This window comes from Halichoerus grypus, chromosome 13, assembly GCF_964656455.1.
Source record: "Halichoerus grypus chromosome 13, mHalGry1.hap1.1, whole genome shotgun sequence".
NCBI lineage: Eukaryota > Metazoa > Chordata > Mammalia > Carnivora > Phocidae > Halichoerus > Halichoerus grypus.
The window spans coordinates 89,237,334-89,257,216 of record NC_135724.1 but is presented as its reverse complement, the minus strand read 5'-3'; the positions used below and the strand labels follow the sequence as shown (position 1 = coordinate 89,257,216).

The following is a 19,883-nucleotide window of genomic DNA, read 5'->3' as shown; positions in this document are numbered from 1 at the left end:
GACTGACCCAGCCAGGTGCCCCTGAAGTTCACATTTTTATACACCCACTTAGACTATATATGAGTGCCCACTCTTTTCTTGGCACTGTGTCCCAGGTGCTGGAGACAGGTTAACAAAGTGAACAAACGAGATGCTCTCTGATTGTGGTAAAGGCTATGAAGTCAATACACAGGATGACGTTTAGAGAGAGAGCAACTGTGGGATGGTTTGGGAAACTGAGAAGTTAAGCTGAAATTGCAAGAAGGGACAGAAGCCATGATAAGAGTTGGAGAGAGAACTTTCCAGGTAGAGGGTACAGTGAGGACAAAGCTTTTGAGGTGGAAGACAGTTTTGGCATGCTCAGGGAAAAGGTAGAGGCCAATGAGGCTGGTGTGCACTGAGTGAGGGGTAGAGACAGATGAGATGAAGTTGGGAGGTGTGCATGGGCCGGATCACTCAGGGCCCTGTAAGGAATACAGGAGTGGAAAAAAGATAATTGCATGGTTTATAAGGGAAGCTCTTTTTCATGGTAGCTGCTTATTGTATATTATTGCATAGAGTCTGTTACTGAAAGGACACCAGCCTTAAGACTGAATTTAGCCTCTGGACATCTCCCTGCTCCCTTTCCTGCCATGTTTTGTAGTCTGGTTATAAGAGTACTGACTCCTTTGTCTGTTGATGGCCTTCAAAAAAAAAAGTACTGACTCCTCTTGAGAGTCAGGATGGATCAGGACCTAAAAGTGACTGAAGGGAGGGCTAAGCCAGTTCCATGGGTTTTCATTCCTCTCTCAGCTGTAGTGCTGTCAAACACTTCAGTATCTGATTTGAAAAAGGTTCTTTTTTTTTTTTAACTTAAATAACAAGTAAATTAGGGGTTTAAATCCCACAATACCAAATTATTTCTTGTTTTAAGGCGTGGGATTCTTTTTTCTAAGAATTGTTTAAGAAAATCATTAGCTGTTACAAGGAAAGGAAGAAAAATTTAAGACAAATATATACTGCCAATTCTTGATGATAGCAGAGGACATCAAATTAAGATGTCATTTGAAAAACAAGATTTACCTAGACCTTCAAATTTACCCAGACTGCAGGTTACATGAGAAAGGGGTGACCACGCATATACCTTTGTATTTTTGCATTAAATATAGCTTTGTAGCTATTTAATTCAGCTTATTCACTTTACATTAAAACTATATTTTAAAAAGGTCCTTTCCCACGGGAGGAATTTTTCTGTGAATATTACATGAGAAATTATTTTTAACTAAAATATTTTATAATTTAATAGACCAGGTGGTTACAACTATTCAATTTGGTGGAAAAACAATGCCAACAACAGATAGTTGCCCAGCAGGAACAGTTCCACAACCAAATTCAAGTAAGTTGTTAGTTATCTTGATTCTTTTCTTTATATTGTAAGATTTGCAAGAGGAAGCAGTTAATACTTTATATCAGTTTGGTTTTTGAACTAAAAACAGATTCTCTTTAGAGTAATAGCTCATATTTTTAAGCAATATTTTCATAGTTTTTATGAAAGTGTAATGTTTAGTATACTTTCTTACCCAGATCTATAACTTTATTTTCAGCGAATACAGGAGGAGATAAAAAATTTAGTCAAGTTACAGACCAGTAATACTTCCTGGGCTTCCTCCGATAGTTCTTTAAGCAAACAGTTATCTTCAGAAAGTCAAATGGGTTTTTTTTCTGAAAACAGTGAGAGAAATGAACCTATTATCAGTTACCCTAAGTCTACAGAACCCGAAATGCAGCAAGAAACGTCCACGTCACAACCAGACTGCAATGTGGATAGTAGCTCAGTGAGCAGTGGGTATGGGACCTTTTGTGTCTCTGAATTAAATGCCTACAAATCTAAGGACCCTCAGGAGTTCATGGAGCACACAGAAGCTTCTGAAGGACAGTTTGGAGCGCCTTTGGGGCAGACGGAGTCACTTGTAGATGGTGTAAAAAACAAGAGTTTTCATATACATACCACTGAAGAGTTTTGCGCATCTGTAAAGGAAGATATTTCCATTTTTCCTGGTGAATTGGAACACCATTTTCTTGGCGAAAATAAGATTTCAGAAGTATACAGTGGAAAAACAAACAGGTAAGTAGAATTTCTCCCATAATTTGAAGGGAGGTTTGCTTGTTTATTACATTTAGAATCTAGTAAAGCAAGCTCCTTTTTGAGTATGATAAAATGAGACGTATTTGAACACTTAGCAGCTTTACCAAAGTCTTGTATTTATTGCTTGTGGCAAATGGAAATAAAGCGTGTGATATATTACCAACATGTGACTTTCTTCCCATTTGCAATGTTGTCAGACTACTGTAACCTCCTAAGGTGGGAGGCCTTGCCAGAAAAATACCTTTTATATTTTCCGGTCACTATAAACTTGCTGAAAATCCGAGTATAGGACTGTGTCAACAGTAGAGTTTTGTCACATACGTGCATATAATTTGAAACCAAACATCATACACGAGTATATTCAATTTAATGCTTTTTGTGTATAAGAGGAACTTTTGTAAGTTTAATGACAACTGTGGCTGGATGTTTGTAAAGCAAATAATCATTTAAAATTATGTCATTTATCCTAAATGTTCAGTTTTATATCTCTAAAATGTATCCTCTAAAATAAGTGTTCAGCTATAGCAACACAGATCTTGTGTATCTATAAGTATAATTACTAGTCCTCGTAAATAAAGAAGCTTTTGCTGTAGAGATATATTGAGTACTTGAATGGGCCACTATGATCAGTTTTGTTCTACTCTGTGGCTACAGCTATATGTATTACTAATCACCGTTAGTTTTTTTGTTCACTTTACCTTTGGTAATGAAAAACTGTAAAAAGAAATTTAGGTGAATCAGTAAAAATCCGTCTTTTCTCTGCTATTAGAAAAACAACTCAAAGCATTTTCCACTGACTAGTATCCACTAGTGTTTAGTTTTATGTGTGAAGGACAGCATCTAAAAAGAATAATTTTGGTTTTCTCTTTTTGCATAGTAAATCTATAACATCATGGGCACAAAAGCTGAAGCAGAACCAACCAAAGAGAGCACTTACAGAAGATGGGTGTTCAGAATCTATGCAAGGAAATGAGCAAGCCAAGAAGTCACCAGTTGAGAAAGTAGGTGATAAGTCACTTTACTCTGGCATGCCTCAGCTACTGATAATTTTTTTTTTTTAAGATTTTATTTATTTATTTTGACAGCGAGACAGAGAGACAGCAAGAGAGGGAACACAAGCAGGGGGAGTGGGAGAGGGAGAAGCAGGCTTCCCGCTGAGCAGAAAGCCTGACGTGGGGCTCGATCCCAGGACCCTGGGATTATGACCTGAGCCGAAGGCAAACGCTTAATGATTGAGCCCCAGGAGCCCCAGCTACTGATAATTATGTGGAGTTTACTACATGCTCATCAACATAAGTTTTTTGCCCTTTCTTTGTGGTATTGATTTGTTCCATTGACCTATCAGCCTTTAGGAGTCTCAGAGGATTGGAAACAATGATTTGCTCTAAGTATTGGTTCTTTAGTAGTCTGGAAATCAAAACTAATGAGGGATAAAGTACTATAAAAAGTGAAAACCATGTTGTAAAGGTCCTAATTCTCTTTGTACTGCAACTGTTTACATTTAGCCAGAGAGTAATCCATTTAACTTTTTTTAAGCCCTCAAATGATTTGTATTACTATTAAGTTGTAAGAAGTAGTGCTATATGTGTGACTGCTTCCAGACAACTCTGAATTTATAATCCAAATTGTGTGAGATTACATGTTTAAATTCTATGTGGCCCTTTTACTAATCTAGCAGCTGTTTTTGTTAGAGTTCAGATATTCAGTATATTTTAAACGTCTTTGAAGCCCTTTTGGCTTAAATTATTGTAGAGTAACATTGTTTAGTATAATCCATTGAAATTGCAAAATCCGGTCTCTGCAAACTTGATATCTTTAGAAATTGGCCACTTCTTGATCATTATAAACATGGTCTTTCCATCATCCTGTGAAAAAAATTAAATAGAAGTCATAAGAACACCATCCCTCAGCCTTCCTAAGGCACTCTTTTTTCTTCCAGTAAATTTTCATTTTTTCAGCCTGTGATACTTAGGCTTTTTCATATTACTGTTCTTGAACGTATTCCGATTTGTGTTCAGAAGGGAAGTGAGGGTGCAGAAAGCTAGGGGGGCTGCCAAGCCTCCAAGATCTGCAAGCGCCCTCTAGTATTGCATTCATAGTACTGTTCTTTGGGGTTTTTTTTAAAGTTTTTTTTTTTTTTAATTTATTTGAGAGAGGGTGAGAGAGAGTGCACGAGAGGGGGTAGGGTCAGAGGGAGAAGCAGACTCCCCACTGAGCAGGGTGTCCGATACGGGACTCGATCCCGGGACTCCAGGATCATGACCTGAGCCGAAGGCAGTCACCCAACCATCTGAGCCACCCAGGCGCCCAGTACTGTTCTTTTGAACCCATGTGCCATCAGGATGCTATATCCTTGTTTGGTGTGAAAACATGATAGTATTTGGAGATGGGGGTGAAAGTTGCTTTTTTCTTTGGATTACGTTGGCAGAAAAAGAAAATGTCCTTCTTTCTTTTTTTTTAAAGATTTTATTTATTTGAGAGAGAGAGCCAGGAGGGGAAGAAGCAAACTCCCTGCTGAGTCACCCAGGCACCCCTCCATTTATTATTTTAGAGAGCCAGAAAGAGCAAGAGCATGCACAGGCGCTCGAGCGCTGGGGGAGGGGCAGAGGAAGAGGGAGAGAATCTCAAGCAGAATCTGCTCTGAGCTCGGAGCCTGATGTGGGACTTGATCCCAGGACTCTGAGATCATGACCTCAGTCAAAATCAAGAGTAGGATGCTCAACCGACTGTGCCACCCAGGTGCCCCTTTCCTTTTTTTTTTTTTAAAGGTGAGTGATATTTTTGGTAGTAAATCATTATGGGAAATAAAGTTTCTTTGATATTTGAGGTTTAAATGATTTTCAGATAATGGTAGTTGATGAACCCAAGGCCCCACACCTGAAACGCATTTCTTACCTGCATAATCCTGAATCAAATTCTGTGGATTCACCAAGTTGGAACTCTTTATTTCATCCTTCCTCTTCTCCTGTTTTTTCTAGTTTCAGTCTAAATCAGGGAATCCTTATGGTCAGAATTCTCTTGGGATCCAATTTTCTCTTTCTACAATGGTAGTTTCTTTGGGGTACTGGCTATTTTGAAGCACATCTTGAAATGGCTCTTGTTTAGCATAAGGATTTTCCTTGGTCCTTTGTTGGGGACAGACTTGACGTTACCATTTCCCGGGGAAGCAGGACTCGGGAGTGGTTTCTCGGATGGGTGACTAGACTCTTGCTGACATCAGTGAAGGTCCCTGTGCCAGGTGTGGGACAACTTCTTGGGAAGGACTTCTCATTGCTCCCTACTTTTCTTTCTCATTAAAAGCGAGGCCTGGTGTGCTCAGTAATGCAGCAGCAGCCGGGCAAGGGAAGCCCCCCGCCCACCATTGGGTCGGCTGAGTGCCGGTTGGCACCGCCGGACTGGGAAGAGGACAAAATATGTTACTCGGTATTTTTCACTTAGCCTTCTGCTGTCAGCTTTTTCTGGCCTGTTCAGTATTGAGACTTGACAGAAATTTGAATTTCTGTCGAGGTAGGAATTTTAGAAGAGACAAAAGATGACCTAGGCATTTCTCATTTGATGAACGAGGGACTGAGTGGTGCCTTAGGAGGCTGAGATGAAAACCCCTCCATGGTAGGTAGAGTGCTGTCACCTCAGTATCCTTTTACTTTTGCTGTGGGTCCACAGATGATTGTAAGCAAATGCAACTTAAATACTTTTTTTTTTTTAAGATTTTATTTATTTATTTGACAGAGAGAGAGACAGTGAGAGAGGGAACACAAGAAGGGGGAGTGGGAGAAGGAGAAGCAGGCTTCCCGCTGAGCAGGGAGCCCGATGTGGGGCTCGATCCCAGGACCCTGGGATCATGACCTGAGCCGAGGGCAGACGCATAACGACTGAGCCACCCAGGCACCCCCGAATTATTGTACTTTTAATGATAAAAATGAATTGTTAGGGCTTTCACATTAATTTTTACACTAAATGACTTTAATTCCAGGCACTTTGAATTTCTTTTGGATGTAACTGGCAAATTATAAATACATTGTCATTCTGAACTCATTAAGTAGCTCCAGGTGCCAGTGTTGTTCTTCCGGTTCTACAGAACCAAAATAAACTTTTGTAAACACACAGGAAAAGAAAACCCTTCACGGTTAATTCCTATCATTTTGCATTCTTGTAATCACGGGGAAAAACAGGCTTTCTTACTTCTTCATGAACCCTCTGAGACTCTCTCTACACCGGGGTTTGACACCTGGCTCTCATTCCTTGGGTCAGCAGTTTGTGCCTAATGATTTTCAGCTGTCAACTAATAGTTTTCTCTCTTGCCTTGTAGTCTAATTTCACTGCTGCTAAGCAGCCTCATGCTTTTTACCTCAATAAACCAGATGAGAGTCCAAATTCTTGGATGTCTGATTCAGGAACAGGTATGATACTTATTTTTTTATAACAACTTATCTGCATTTCTAATAGGAGGATAATTCTATACAGTGTAATAGAGGGGTTTCTGTAAATCTGTTATATGTTGTGTTGTGCCTCTGCTAAGTCTGACTTCTTGCATTAATTTGTGTTACACATTCTGTAAAGATAGATGGAAAAAATACTTTTACAGTTATTTCAAACAGTTGCAAAAGTCATCTCAGCATTTTCCAGGTGCTCCAGAATGAATTAAAAAATTCAAACCCTTTGTGAACCATTCTTTACTCTCCATGGTAAGCTTATTTTAGTTTCAATGATGTAACATACTGATTTTTCTCCCCCACAATCCCACATCCAGTTTGTCAGGATGAATTAGCATTGCAGGCTGAAAATTGCCAGAACTGAACCACCGTCATGCTCTCACCCTCAGAGAGCTCCCGTCACCTGTCACCTGGGGTTCTGCAGCTTCCTGCCCAGCCTCCCTGCCCTCATCCTGGCACCCTTCCATCTGTTCTCAACACAGTAGCCTCTAGGATCCTTGTTAAAGCTAGGTCAGATCATGTGACTTCTCTGCTCAAAACCCTGCTGTGCTCTTTCCCTCAGAAGAGCAACCAGAGTCTTTATAGGCACCCACAGGCCCAGCAAGATCTAGCCTTGCTCTGTTTGACCTCATTTTCTTTTTTTTTTTTTAAGATTTTATTTATTTATTTGACAGAGAGAGGCACAGCGAGAGAAGGAACACAAGCAGGGGGAGTGGGAGAGGGAGAAGCAGGCTTCCCGCCGAGCAGGGAGCCCGATGCGGGGCTCGATCCCAGGACCCTGAGATCATGACCCGAGCCGAAGGCAGATGCCCAACGACTGAGCCACCTAGGCGCCCCTGACCTCATTTTCTGCTATTCCCTTTCTCTGCTTCAGCAGAGAGGCTGTTTGCTTAAATGTGCCAGATGTTTTTTTTTTTAAGATTTTATTTATGGGGTGCCTGGGTGGCTCAGTCGTTAAGCGTCTGCCTTCGGCTCAGGTCATGGTCCCGGGGTCCTAGGATCGAGCCCTGCATCGGGCTCTCCGCTCTGCGGGAAGCCTGCTTCTCCCTCTCCCACTCCCCCTGCTTGTGTTCCCTCTCTGCCTGTCTCTGTCAAATAAATAAAATCTTAAAAAAAAAGATTTTATTTATTTATTTGACAGAGAGAGACACAGCGAGAGAGGGAACACAAGCAGGGGGAGTGGGAGAGGGAGAAGCAGCGTTCCCGCTTAAAAAAAAAAGATTTTATTTACTTATTTGACAGAGAGAGACACAGCAAGAGAGGGAACACAAGCAGGGGGAGTGGGAGAGGGAGAAGCAGCGTTCCCGCTTAAAAAAAAAAGATTTTATTTACTTATTTGACAGAGAGAGACACAGCAAGAGAGGGAACACAGCAGGGGGAGTAGGAGAGGGAGAAGCAGCGTTCCCGCTTAAAACAAAAAGATTTTATTTACTTATTTGACAGAGAGAGACACAGCAAGAGAGGGAACACAAGCAGGGGGAGTGGGAGAGGGAGAAGTAGGCTTCTTGCGGAGCGGAGAGCCCGATGCGGGGCTCGATCCCAGAACCCCGGGACCATGATCTGAGCCGAAGGCAGACGCTTAACGACTGAGCCACCCAGGTGCCCCGATACGTTCTTTTAGAGCTTTTGCTTTGCTGCTTCCTATATTTGAAATGTTCTCCCCACCTCTTATATAGGGGACTTCCCTCATACATGGCTAAAATGCTTTTACTCTATCTTGTTACCTTGCAGTGAGCCGATCTTGAGCACCCCTCCACACACACTACATATTCCGTTTTACCGGATTTTTAAATCTTAACCATTAGGGTGCTTACCGCCTTCTAACCTACTGGGTATACCTTGTGATTTATTTACTGTTCACGTCTCACATTTCCTGCTCCCCAGCTTGGCACAGTAAACACTCAATATGTATTTGAACCATTGAATTCTTTATGTTGCTTTTTCTGTACTGCTCATAAAGAAATTGTTGTCTTTTAAGAGATATATTTTAGATTGCACTAGTTTATCTTGACTTTTCTTAAGTTTATTTTTTTTTTTAATAATCTCTACACCCAACATGGGGTTGAACTCACAACCCTGAGATCAAAAGTCACATGCTCTATCGCCTGAGCCAGCCAGGCGCCCCATATCTTGCCTTTTAATATTATATTTCAGTTTTAAATATTTGGATCATTAAATTAGAACTCTTACATAGTAAGGCAATTAAGAGCATCTATGCCATCAAAATTCAACTTCCCATATAGACCTAAAACTAGTTACTTCCCATATTTAATTTTCTTTAAGTAGAAATAAGTTTTCCTAGAAAGCATTTTTATTCTCTTTCCTCAGTCTTCTATTCTGTGTATTTGTGTGCGATAGGACTGACTTATTGGAAGCTGGAAGAGAAGGACATGTATCACTCTTTGCCTGAGACTTTAGAGAAGACGTTTGCACCGGCCTCCTCCACAGATATATCCCCAAGCCAGGTAATTTAAAGACACATTGTGTGTGGGTGTTTGCATTATACAATTGTAGTTAAGTGTGCATTTCATTATGAATTTCGTGTTTTCCCATTTCTGATATACTAAAGAAAGCCTGAGCTTTAAATTATACCTGCTTTTAAATTGGGTCTCTCATTCATTGCCTTATGTGATCATAGGAAAGTTACTTAAGAGTAGAATTAAAAATGTCCAGTTAATGTGTTGTAAATCTAAATGAGATGATTTTGTGCCTACTGTTCTAAATCTAGTAGGTCTGCAGCCAACCACTTCTGCTGTTCCTACACCTGGTTTTGATTCTCCATCCTATTACGCCTTCCTGCTAATTCATTTGTACCATAATTTTGAGTATTTTAATTTTGTAGTAATTTTCTTTGAGCAAGAAATGTAAATATTTTCTTTGCTTCAGAACAACGAAATAAAACTATCGAGCTTGTGTACGTCCATGTACATATCTCACTTCTGTCTTTTGGTCAGGTGGTGAGAAAGTAGTTTGGGGAAAAGGAGAGATTACAAGGAAAGTAACCAGGAGAGCTGTAAGCCTGAGTGACCGGCATCAGCGGGGCAGAGGGCGAACAGTATACACATCAGAGTCCCACAATGGGGCAGAAACCAGCATCCCATCCTTCAGGAAAGGAGTGAAAAAGAGAGAGAAACACAGAGGAAGGCTGAGGAATGACACTGTGAGGCGCCAGAAGGCTCGGTGGGCTTTGTGATGACAGGGCTCCCTGTGTGTATGACATTATCTGCACCAGCAGTAAATGAATACTGTATTTTGGTGATTCTAAATTACTGTCACCTTTAAGACTTCCTGTTTCATATTCTAACCACCAAAAAGGACCAAGAGAGCACTGATACAGTAGAATTTATATTTTATTCTTATTGAAAGAGCTTGTAGACTAATTAAACATTGATTTTTATCAAAGAACTCTTATACACACTTAAAAAGGACAATATAAGTGAAATAAGTTTGTTAAAACTTCTTCACCTACAGAGGCTTACACTCGTTTCAACTCGGTGTTGGTTTCTGTGTTTTTCCACATACTGTTTTCCTTGAGCCGTCAAGAGCTTTGAGGATTTGGCATTCTTTAAAAAAGGAAAGGCCTTGGTGCTGAGTTTTTACCTGGCTTAGTGGTTATGTAGAACCGGCCTGTGTTTGGCTCCCAGATGGGGGAACATTGCTAAACATATAGGATTCACCGTCCCTTAAATATTGGTTCTCGGGGTTCAGGTGTAGTCTCTAGGATTTTCTTCCAGACTGCTGACACCTGTTTGGCCAATTTTGATGTCTTTGATAATTTGCTCATGAGCAGGCAATGACAGTTATGTCCCAATTGCTACTTGACTGGAAGCAGTGTAAGATGCCATTAATTACAAGAGGCATCCTCACTTCAGAGATGTTAAAATATGAAAAGAAATCATAGAAGTGGAAAATGTGAAAAATGGTTCCTTGTACTACCGTGAGCTCTAAATAGAGGAATTGCAACTGTTCACCCAAACCACTAGGCAGGGATTCCTCAGGCTCAAGGCCACATCCGGAGTGCTCTGCTTGTTACAGGCTGGAAGTCTTGAAAGGGCCTTTAGGTTGTTGGTATATAAAAAGTAAAATTCCACAGTAGAATTACAGAAATTATGAATTTTAAGGGTTTACATTCAACAAATTAATGCCTTTAATGCACACACAAAAAGTTTTTTTTTTTTTTTTAGATTTTGTTTATTTGAGAGAGAGAGAGGGAGTCCGAGAGGCATGAGCAGGGGGAGGGGCAGAGGGAGAAGGACAGGCAGACTCCCCACTGAGGGAGACCCTGGGGACCTCCCCCCACCCCCCCCACATGGGGCTCCATCCCAGGACCCTGAGATCATGAGCAGAGCTGAAGTCAGACGCTTAACGGACTGAGCCACCCCGGTGCCCCCATGCACACACAAAAAGTTTAATCATCTTATTCACAAGCTAGTTATAGGGTTTATTTAAAAATATTAATTCATGGTATTCTGCAGTCTGTGTAGGGTCTGGAAATTGGACACAAATTTAAAGCTACATGTGAATGTGTTCTTTCAACGCTTTCAGTGTATCTCTTGCTGAATCTATAATCTCATTTAAGAGAATGTCCACAGTTTAAATTTGAGGCCCAGGGTTAAATGATCCACCGTCATGCCCTATAATAGATCCCACCTTGAAATAATTTAAGGCTGAGGTTTTAATGTTTGGAGCTTAGACCTCTTCGTAACATTCCCAGTGTGGCAGAGCACTGATTTCAAGCTGTAGAAATTAGGGTCATATCTTCTTATTTTATGAGTTTTTAAAAGGGGCTTATTTCCATAGGGTAACTTGTTTCTTAACCCTTTTTTTTTTTTTGTCTGCCAACTCTTAAAAAAATTGGAAGGGGGGGCGCCTGGGTGGCTCAGTTGGTTGAGCGTCCAACTCTTGATGTCGGCTCAGGTCATGATCTCAGGGTCCTGGGATTGAGCCCCATGTGGTGGGCGGGGCGGGGGTGGGTCCTTCGCTCAATGGGGAGTCTGCTTGAGGATTCTGTCTCTCTCTCCCCCTCTGCCCCTCCCCCTGCTTGTGTGCGTGTGGTCACTCCTCCCTCTAAAATAAATAAACCTTTAAAAAAAATAGGAAAATAACTATATAGATACCCCTATACCTGTCCTCTTGAGTCACATGATACTAATTTAGCCAGAAGTCTTCTCAGCCTGCTTTGGTCATTCATGATGAAGTCTTTTCTTACCTCAAAACCTGATTTTTATCTTGAGTAGGGGGCACTACCAAAGTTTTTTATTCTTTAGACGTATTCTTAGGCTACTAAATAACTTAGGTTCAGATTATCACCTTAATATTTATTGTTAGGGGATATTAATTTTTTTCATTCTGAGGAAGACTCATAATTAACAGGTAATGACTTCTAAATTTGTTTTATAAGTCCGAAAGTCTGGAGTCTCAATTCATTTAAAATCTTCCAGAAATCTTTTTGTGGTGCTGATCTTGATATCAGTAAACTTTTTTCATCGTTGATAATACTATTTAAATTTTGTTTCATATCTTTAAGTCTAATACTAGTAATGAGATGAAGCTACCATCACTGAAGGATATTTATCATAAAAAACAAAGGGAAAACAAGCAGTTACCTGAGAGGAATCTCACTTCTGCTTCCAACCCAAATCATCCACCAGAGGTAAATTGTCAACACTCTGCTGAGTGAAAATGAAAGATGCTTTAACTTTCATCTTAAGCTTTATTTTCCCTAGGAGATCTAAAGCCTACTCACTTAAAAATAATTTTCCCCAGGAGATCTAAAGCCTACTCACTTAAAAACAAACACTGAGTACTGAGGGCAAAACCTTACTGTTGTCTGTCTTATTTCTAGGTACTAACTCTAGATCCAACGTTACACATGAAGCCAAATCAGCAGATTTCAGGGATTCAACCACAAGGCTTTTTGAATGCCCTTGATGACAGAATATCCTTTTCACCAGACTCTGTTCTAGAACCTAGTATGTCTAGTCACTCTGACATAGACTCATTTTCACAAGCAAGTAATATCGCTTCTCAGTTATCTGGATTCCCAAAATATCCTTCAAATACAAAAGCTTCACCAGTGGACTCTTGGAAAAATCATGGATTTCAAAATGAAAGTAGGACCAGTTCCACGTATCCTTCAGTTTATACTGTTACTAGTAATGACATCTCGGTCAACACTATAGATGAAGAAAACACTGTCATGGTAACCTCAGCCTCAGTCAGTCAGTCCCAGCTTCCAGGGACAGTCAACAGTGTCCCAGAATGCATTTCCCTGGCTTCCCTGGAAGATCCTGTGATATTGTCCAAGTATGTATTCAGTGCATGGCTTGTAATGTTAATCGATTTTGTATGACGTCTGCTTGAATGATGAAAATGATTTTTATTGACCTTCCCTAATGTATAAAATCTTAGAGATACAGCATTTTTAAGGTAGAACATCTAAAAATTAATCCACGTCTTTCTTTTTTTGCTTAATTAGTTGTCAACGTGTGTATTAATCTATTATGTTTTATGTGGGTGCGCAGAGGAAAAAGGCTGTACTTTTGCTTACAAGAGATTATGTTCTTGGTTTCTCTTGTGGGATAGAGTGAGTAAATGCTCTCCTAAAAAATTTTTTTGCCCTCAACAACAGAATTAGGCAGAACCTGAAGGAAAAGCATGCTCGACACATAGCGGATCTTCGAGCTTATTATGAATCAGAAATAAATAGTTTGAAACAGAAACTGGAGGCAAAGGAAATTTCTGCAGTTGAAGATTGGAAGAAAACCAACCAAATTCTTGTAGACAGGTAAAATTTCTAATTCAACTATAAAGTTAGTGTTTCTCCAACTTGGATATGTTATTTTTTCCAAGTATACTATATTGTGATAAAAGAGTTTGAAAACATGTTTTAGATTTGAAAATTTTAACAGATATATTTGCCTAAGTATTTTTATAGGTTTGAACCAACCTTATATAGCAAACTGGGAGCTGACATGAGGGCATTTGTTTCATACAGATAAAATACTGAAATAGTTGAGCAGATTTATATATTTAAAGGAATGTCATTTATGGGTGGATTAGAACTGTGGATGGATTTCCTAAGAAATCTCTGACTAGCATCCTTGAGCAGTTCTCAATCTTTTCTTAAACCCAGATTTCACATAACTTAATCCAGATACTCATGAACCTGTGGAAGCAATTATCCTGCTGAAAAAAGAAACCAACATGGAATCACAGGGGACAATTACGTTAAGGATAGCCGAATACCTATTTTAGGGAGAGAATCATTAACAAAATTCGTTGCTCTAACTGTAATAACAGCGTATTTGCTACATATTTTACATTTAAATGGGACTTAAACAGATTGAAAACTGCTGAGGTTGATATAGCAGCAAAGAATTGTTCTCTAAGGCAGACAAAGACAAAGCTCCTTGAGAAAAGATTAGGAGGGAACTGAAATCATCTGGTCCAATTAATAGTTTAACTTGCAGAATTCTAGGTAAACTAGCCTTTATACTAGCTTGCTGTTGCTGTGGTAGTTAACAGGCTGTCTTATTCCTGGGAGTTACCACAGCTTCCATTTGCTGCTGGGGGTGGGCCTGGGACTGGGGGTGCAGTGGTAAAGAGCAGTAGTTTGAAAAAAGCCAGAAAGAAGCCAGGTTTAGGTTTTCTAGGATAAAAGGAAAAGAGTAGCTGGCAGGCTAGGGGAAGTTGGTTCTTTTTTTTGTTGTTGTTTTTAAGAAGGCAAAGAGGACTACAGGTACTTCCTGTGGAAAACGGAAGTGTGAAAGCAGCCCCCCAGTAGGCCTCCTTAGGTGAACGATAGGCTGCCGGAGAAGGCGCCTAGGACAGGATAGCTGAGGAAAGCACTTTTTTTGTCCGGAGGCTGCTAGAGCGGTGAGGTGGTGTAGGTGGGACGAACTGGAAGGCAGGATCGAAGGCGACCGCAGCAGGAGGGGCGTGGAAGGCCGGGTATGGAGAGCCGTCACCCGGGACTGGAGAAATGATTCACCTAAGACAAAGCCAATTTTAAGTTGTCAGCATACACATCAGGTTTTTTCAGACTTAAAATTGCAAGTGGGAGAATCCCCCTGGTACTGCAGATGGGGCCACTGACACATTGTGGGCCAGCTGTGGTCTCAGATTGTTCTGTCACACGGTCTCCTACCACAATTGGTGTGGTGGTTAAAATAGAAAATTATAGTTAACATACCTACACTTGACTCTTTGGTGCTCTTTCTTTCAAGAACAGTTTTTTTTTTTTTTTAAGATTTTATTTATTTATTTGACAGAGAGAGACACAGTGAGAGAGGGAACACAAGCAGGGGGAGCAGGAGAGGGAGAAGCAGACTTCTGGCTGAGCAGGCAGCCCGATGCGGGGCTCGATCCCAGGACCCCGGGATCATGACCTGAGCGGAAGGCAGACGCTTAATGACTGAGCCACCCAGGCGCCCTCTTTCAAGGCAGTTTTATCAGTATTTGATTTCTGCAGGGCATTAATGCACAGTGGTTAGGAGCGTGAACTCTGGAGTCACACTGACAGGTTTCAAATCCCAGTGATTGCTTACAATCCAGGAGGAATTCAGCTTCTCTGTTTTCTCATCTGTAAAATGATAATGATAGCAGTCCTAACACATAGGATGAATGTAAAGTGCTTAACATAGACTTGGCATATAATCAGTGCCAAATAGATATTAGCTTTTATTCACAATTCATTAACACCGAGTCAAAATGATAACAGAATCCTAATGTGTATTTTGTGATTTTGAGGTTCTGTGATGATTGACTTTACGAAGGTCTTTAATTATAAGAATAATACATTCATGCTAATTTGGAAAAGTACAGAGGGATGTAATATGAAAGGTCTCCCTACCCAACCTCTATGCTTACATTCCAAACTTAAGTTTTATATCTTAGAAATCATAATGCACAAATGTATATATAGGTTTTTTTCTGTAACAAAGATCAAGCTATTTTATGCAGTCTTCTGTATCCTGTATTTTTAAATATAATTTTTTTAAAGATATTTATTTGACAGAGAGAGAGAGTAAGAGCACAAGCAGGGAGAGCGGCAGGCAGAGGGAGAGGAAGAAGCAGGCTCCCTGTGGAGCAGGGAGCCCGATGCAGGGCTTGATTACAGGACCCCGGGATAATGACCTGAGCCAAAGGCAGATGCTTAACTGACTGTGCCACCCAGGTGCCCCAAGAACTTTTTCATTTTGCAAACCTGACCCCTGTTCCCATTAAGCAACAACTCTCCAGCCTTTGGCACCCAGCATCCTACTTCCTATGAATTTGACACCTCATATGAACTTGGGAACCTTGTATAAGTAGAATCATACTTGTCCTTTTGTGTCTGGCCTGTTTCACTTAGCATAATGCCCTCAAGGTTCATCCATGTTATAGCAGGTGTTAGAATTTCATCCTTTTTTTTTTTTGAAGAAGGAGAGAGAGAATCTCAAGCAGGCTCTGTGCCCAGCACAGAGCCCGATGAGGGGCTTGATCTCACCAACCTGAATCATGACCTGAGCTGAAATCAAAAGTCTGTGCTTAACCAACTGAGCCACCCAAGCACCCCTAGAATTTCATCCTTTTTAGGGCTGAGTACTACTCCATTGGATGGATAAACCACACTTTGATTATCCATTCATCCTTCTGGACACTTTGGTTGCTTCCATCTTTCGGCTTGTGTGCATTTTGCTTTTGTGAACATGGGTGTACAAATGTCTGTTCATATTTTAACTTTTTTCACTTAACTATTAGGGATATTTTCATATTGTTATTTTCTCTGGAAAATAGTATCATCAATTTTATTGGGATGTATTTATTAAAATGACATCCTTAGTGTTCACTAACATTGGAGAATTTGTTTACATATTAGAGAATGAGATTTATAGCATGCTTTTAAGGGAAAGGATTTTATCTTCTAATTTTTTTGTTTCAATTTATGGTTTTTAGATGTGGCCATTTAGATAGTGCTCTGAATGAAGCTACCAGTCGTGTGAGAACACTTGAAAATAAGAATAACTTACTGGAAATAGAAGTCGTAAGTACTCTTTTGTTGTTTAGTGGTTTAATGTTAAAAACTTAAACCTTTTTGTTAACTGAACTTTAGAGACAAATTAATAGTTTTATAAAAACATTGGCTATGTGTTTTGGTTTTTTTTTGTTAGGATGTCTTATTTTGAAAGCTCCTGGCTTCATATGCTAGGATAAACTTTTACACTTTAAAATTTTCATTTTTTTATTGGGATATAATTTACATATCATAAAACTCTTTGGAAGTGTATAATTCTGTGGTTTTTAGTATATTCGCAAACTTCTGCAACCGTCACCACAGTTATTTTTAGAATATTTTCTCACTCAGAGAAACCCTGAATCCCTTAGCCGTCAGTCTTTCCCTCCTAACTCCAAAACTCCTTCTCCCCAGCCCCTAGTAACCACTACTCTTCTTTCTGTTCTTTGGGTTTGCCTGTTCTGGACATCGGTGTAAATGGAATCATGTATATGACCTTTTGTGTCTGGCTTCCTTCACTTAGCATCATGTTTTCAAGGTTTATCCATGTCGTAGCATGAATTGGTATTTCATTATTTTTTATGGCCAAGTAACATTTGTTGTAGGGATAGACCATATTTATCCATTCATCAGGTGATGGATGTTTTGGTTTTCATTTTTTGGACGTTATGAATGACAGTGCTATGAATATTTGTATACAAGACTTTATGTGGACTTATGTTTTTAATTTTCTTGGATGTATAACTGGAATGCATAAACTTAAAAAAAATTTTTTTTCATTCATTGCCAAGTTTTATTCTTCTACATGTAACTTTATAAGTAACGTTTCAGTGGAAGATGAAGTTATGTTCTGTGCACTGTTTCTTTGTCTTTCTTTGATGTGTTTTTAGTTGTCTTTGTCTCCTAAACTGGAAGCTTCTTGAGGTCAGGGACTTGTCTTTCTTGCTAATCTTATATTTCTGGCACTGTATTGCCTGGCACCTAGTGGATATTTAAGAAATGATTATTGAATGAATACTAACATGTCAGTTGTGTTTTGAATTTTTTATTTTCTTAGTAAGTGAGAAAATAGGATAAGAAATGCTTTATTATTCTCTAAATATTAACATGGGGCAACAGATTCCAGCTGTGCTTTCAGAATAATTTTCCTGATAGCCATGGTGATTTTTTTCATTAAAGTGACCTACAAGTGAGTCCAGCATTATAATGCCTCAAACAGTGGTTTTGTGTTTATACTTCATGATAATCTCATGAAGATGTTTTTTTTTAATGAAGCTGGTTTTAAAAAAAATTATTTATTTTAAAGATTTTGTTTTTAAGTAAACTCTATACCCAATGTGGGGCTCGAACTTACAACCCCAGGATCAAGAGTTGCATGCCTACTGCCTGAGCCAGCCAGGAGCCCCTGAAGTTGTTATTTTAGTCGAGTAATCCTTTTTAGTCTCCATCCCAAGACATAACAAAATATTAAATTTGTGATTCCCATTTGTCAGTTTTATTTTATTACTTTTCTTTTATAGTTTAATGCCCACAATTTGTTAAGTGCTATTGAAACATCTATTTTTTTTAATTAAAAACAATTTATTATCTTTGTTTTTATTTTGTAGAGTGATTTCAGAGAACGCTTCAATGCAGCCAGCAGTGCTTCCAAAATTTTGCAGGAACGGATTGAGGAAATGAGAATAAGTAATAAAGAAAAAGACAATACCATCATTCGACTAAAATCTCGACTGCAGGATTTAGAAGAAGCATTTGAGAATGCTTACAAACTCTCAGATGATAAAGAAGCGAGACTGAAACAAGAAAACAAAATGTTTCAAGATGTAAGTGACAAATAATGGAAACTTAATGGCAGGGTAGGCTAAAAGTAATTTTACATGTTATACTCTTACAGGCAATTATGACTTTTTCTAAGTTTATTTTTGTGTTATGTAACTTTGCTGTAGCTGGAAATAATATACCCTCCTAATTGAGTCAGTTGGGTCTTATCTTGAAGCAGGAAGTCAACTTGAAGCTGTGGTGTCACTCCCACGCCTTTTTGCCTCTAGCAGGTCAACTTTTGAGCTATCTTAAATCAACATCTGTGTGGCTGGATGGGTAAAATGAACAAGATTTAGAATAGGTTTGATTGAATATTTTCACTTTGCTATAATGTCACTTAAAATTTGGATTTGTAGGGGCGCCTGGGTGGCTCAGTTGTTAAGCGTCTGCCTTCGGCTCAGGTCATGATCCCAGGGTCCTGGGATCGAGCCCCGCATCAGGCTCCCTGCTCCGTGGGAAGCCTGTTTCTCCCTCTCCCACTCCCCCTACTTGTGTTATCTCTCTCCCTGTGTCTCTCTCTGTCAAATAAATAAAATCTTTAAAAAAAAAAAATTGGATTTGTATAACATTGAGACTGCATTGGGTTTGGGGTTGTATATCTTTTTTCTCAGGTTTTTCTTGATATCCTTTGTCATGGTACATAAAAAAATCTGCAAGTATTTGAGCTGTTGAATTTTCTTCCTGATAGCTTTAGATTATTGTTGCTTTGATTTTATTGTTGTTGTTGCTTTGATTTTTTACATTTATTTTTATGAAGGTAATACATGTAAATGGTTTAAATAGGCAAATCTCAAATGAAAAACGGCAGTCTTTTCCACCTCCCTGCTACCTTGGTGTCCCCTACCTTAGAAGCCCTTACTGTCAGCTCTTTTAGCGGTTTCTTCTAGCATTTTTCTCCATGTTTCTATGTAACAAACTGATATTGTTCTTTCTTTTTTCCCCCATCAATTTTAGACATTATATATTGACTTTCTTCTGTGCAAGGAAGGTCACGGTTTAGCTTTTTTACACCATTTGCTCCCAATGCAAATACTTCTTTCTCCTTTCAATGTGATTAATATATTAAATTGATTTTAAGAAGCTATTCTTTTACATTTTAACAACTCTGAGAAATTGGTATACATCTTTACGCCATGGTGTTATTTAATTGGCAGCATTTCTTTCCCCTTTTAGTAGTAAGTAATAGTAAATAAAGTAATGGTATGATTTCTATTCAGTGATGTCTTAGATTTAAAACAAGATGGATTATTATTTCCAGTTAAATCATTATTCAGTATTATTGTCTGTGTAAATACTGTTCAGAGCTAAGCTGCAGTGTACAGTGATTACATTTCCTTTCTCTAACAACTTATATTTTTCCTGGAATTGGTAATTGCCTTTTTTTTTAAACTGCTTAGTATCCTCTGTTTAGCACTTACTCCCACCTCCAGATACTTTTGCTTCATTATGAGCTGGTTGCTCTTGAGTTCAGATACACAGATGTCTAGGACTTGACTTCACCATCATCCTGGGGACGGTCTTTGCTTGT

At 39.3% G+C, this 19,883-nt stretch overlaps 1 protein-coding gene across 9 annotated transcripts in view; it reads left to right on the top strand.

The window, feature by feature from the left end:
- MPHOSPH9 (M-phase phosphoprotein 9) overlaps positions 1-19,883 on the top strand; it is a 61,747-nt gene that overhangs the window by 10,264 nt on the left and 31,600 nt on the right. For 8 of the 9 annotated variants that reach the window (XR_013443547.1, XM_078061072.1, XM_078061069.1 and 5 more), the window contains 10 exons: positions 1,265-1,354; positions 1,563-2,083; positions 2,982-3,105; positions 6,414-6,504; positions 8,896-9,002; positions 12,065-12,190; positions 12,383-12,843; positions 13,169-13,324; positions 16,477-16,564; positions 18,142-18,357. Coding sequence is in view for 8 of the 9 variants with exons in the window: in XM_078061069.1 (XP_077917195.1) it covers positions 1,265-1,354; positions 1,563-2,083; positions 2,982-3,105; positions 6,414-6,504; positions 8,896-9,002; positions 12,065-12,190; positions 12,383-12,843; positions 13,169-13,324; positions 16,477-16,564; positions 18,142-18,357 (1,980 nt within the window). In the remaining variant the exon portion in view is untranslated. The remainder of the gene's footprint in view (positions 1-1,264; positions 1,355-1,562; positions 2,084-2,981; positions 3,106-6,413; positions 6,505-8,895; positions 9,003-12,064; positions 12,191-12,382; positions 12,844-13,168; positions 13,325-16,476; positions 16,565-18,141; positions 18,358-19,883) is intronic. The other variant, XM_078061068.1, reaches the window with a different exon arrangement.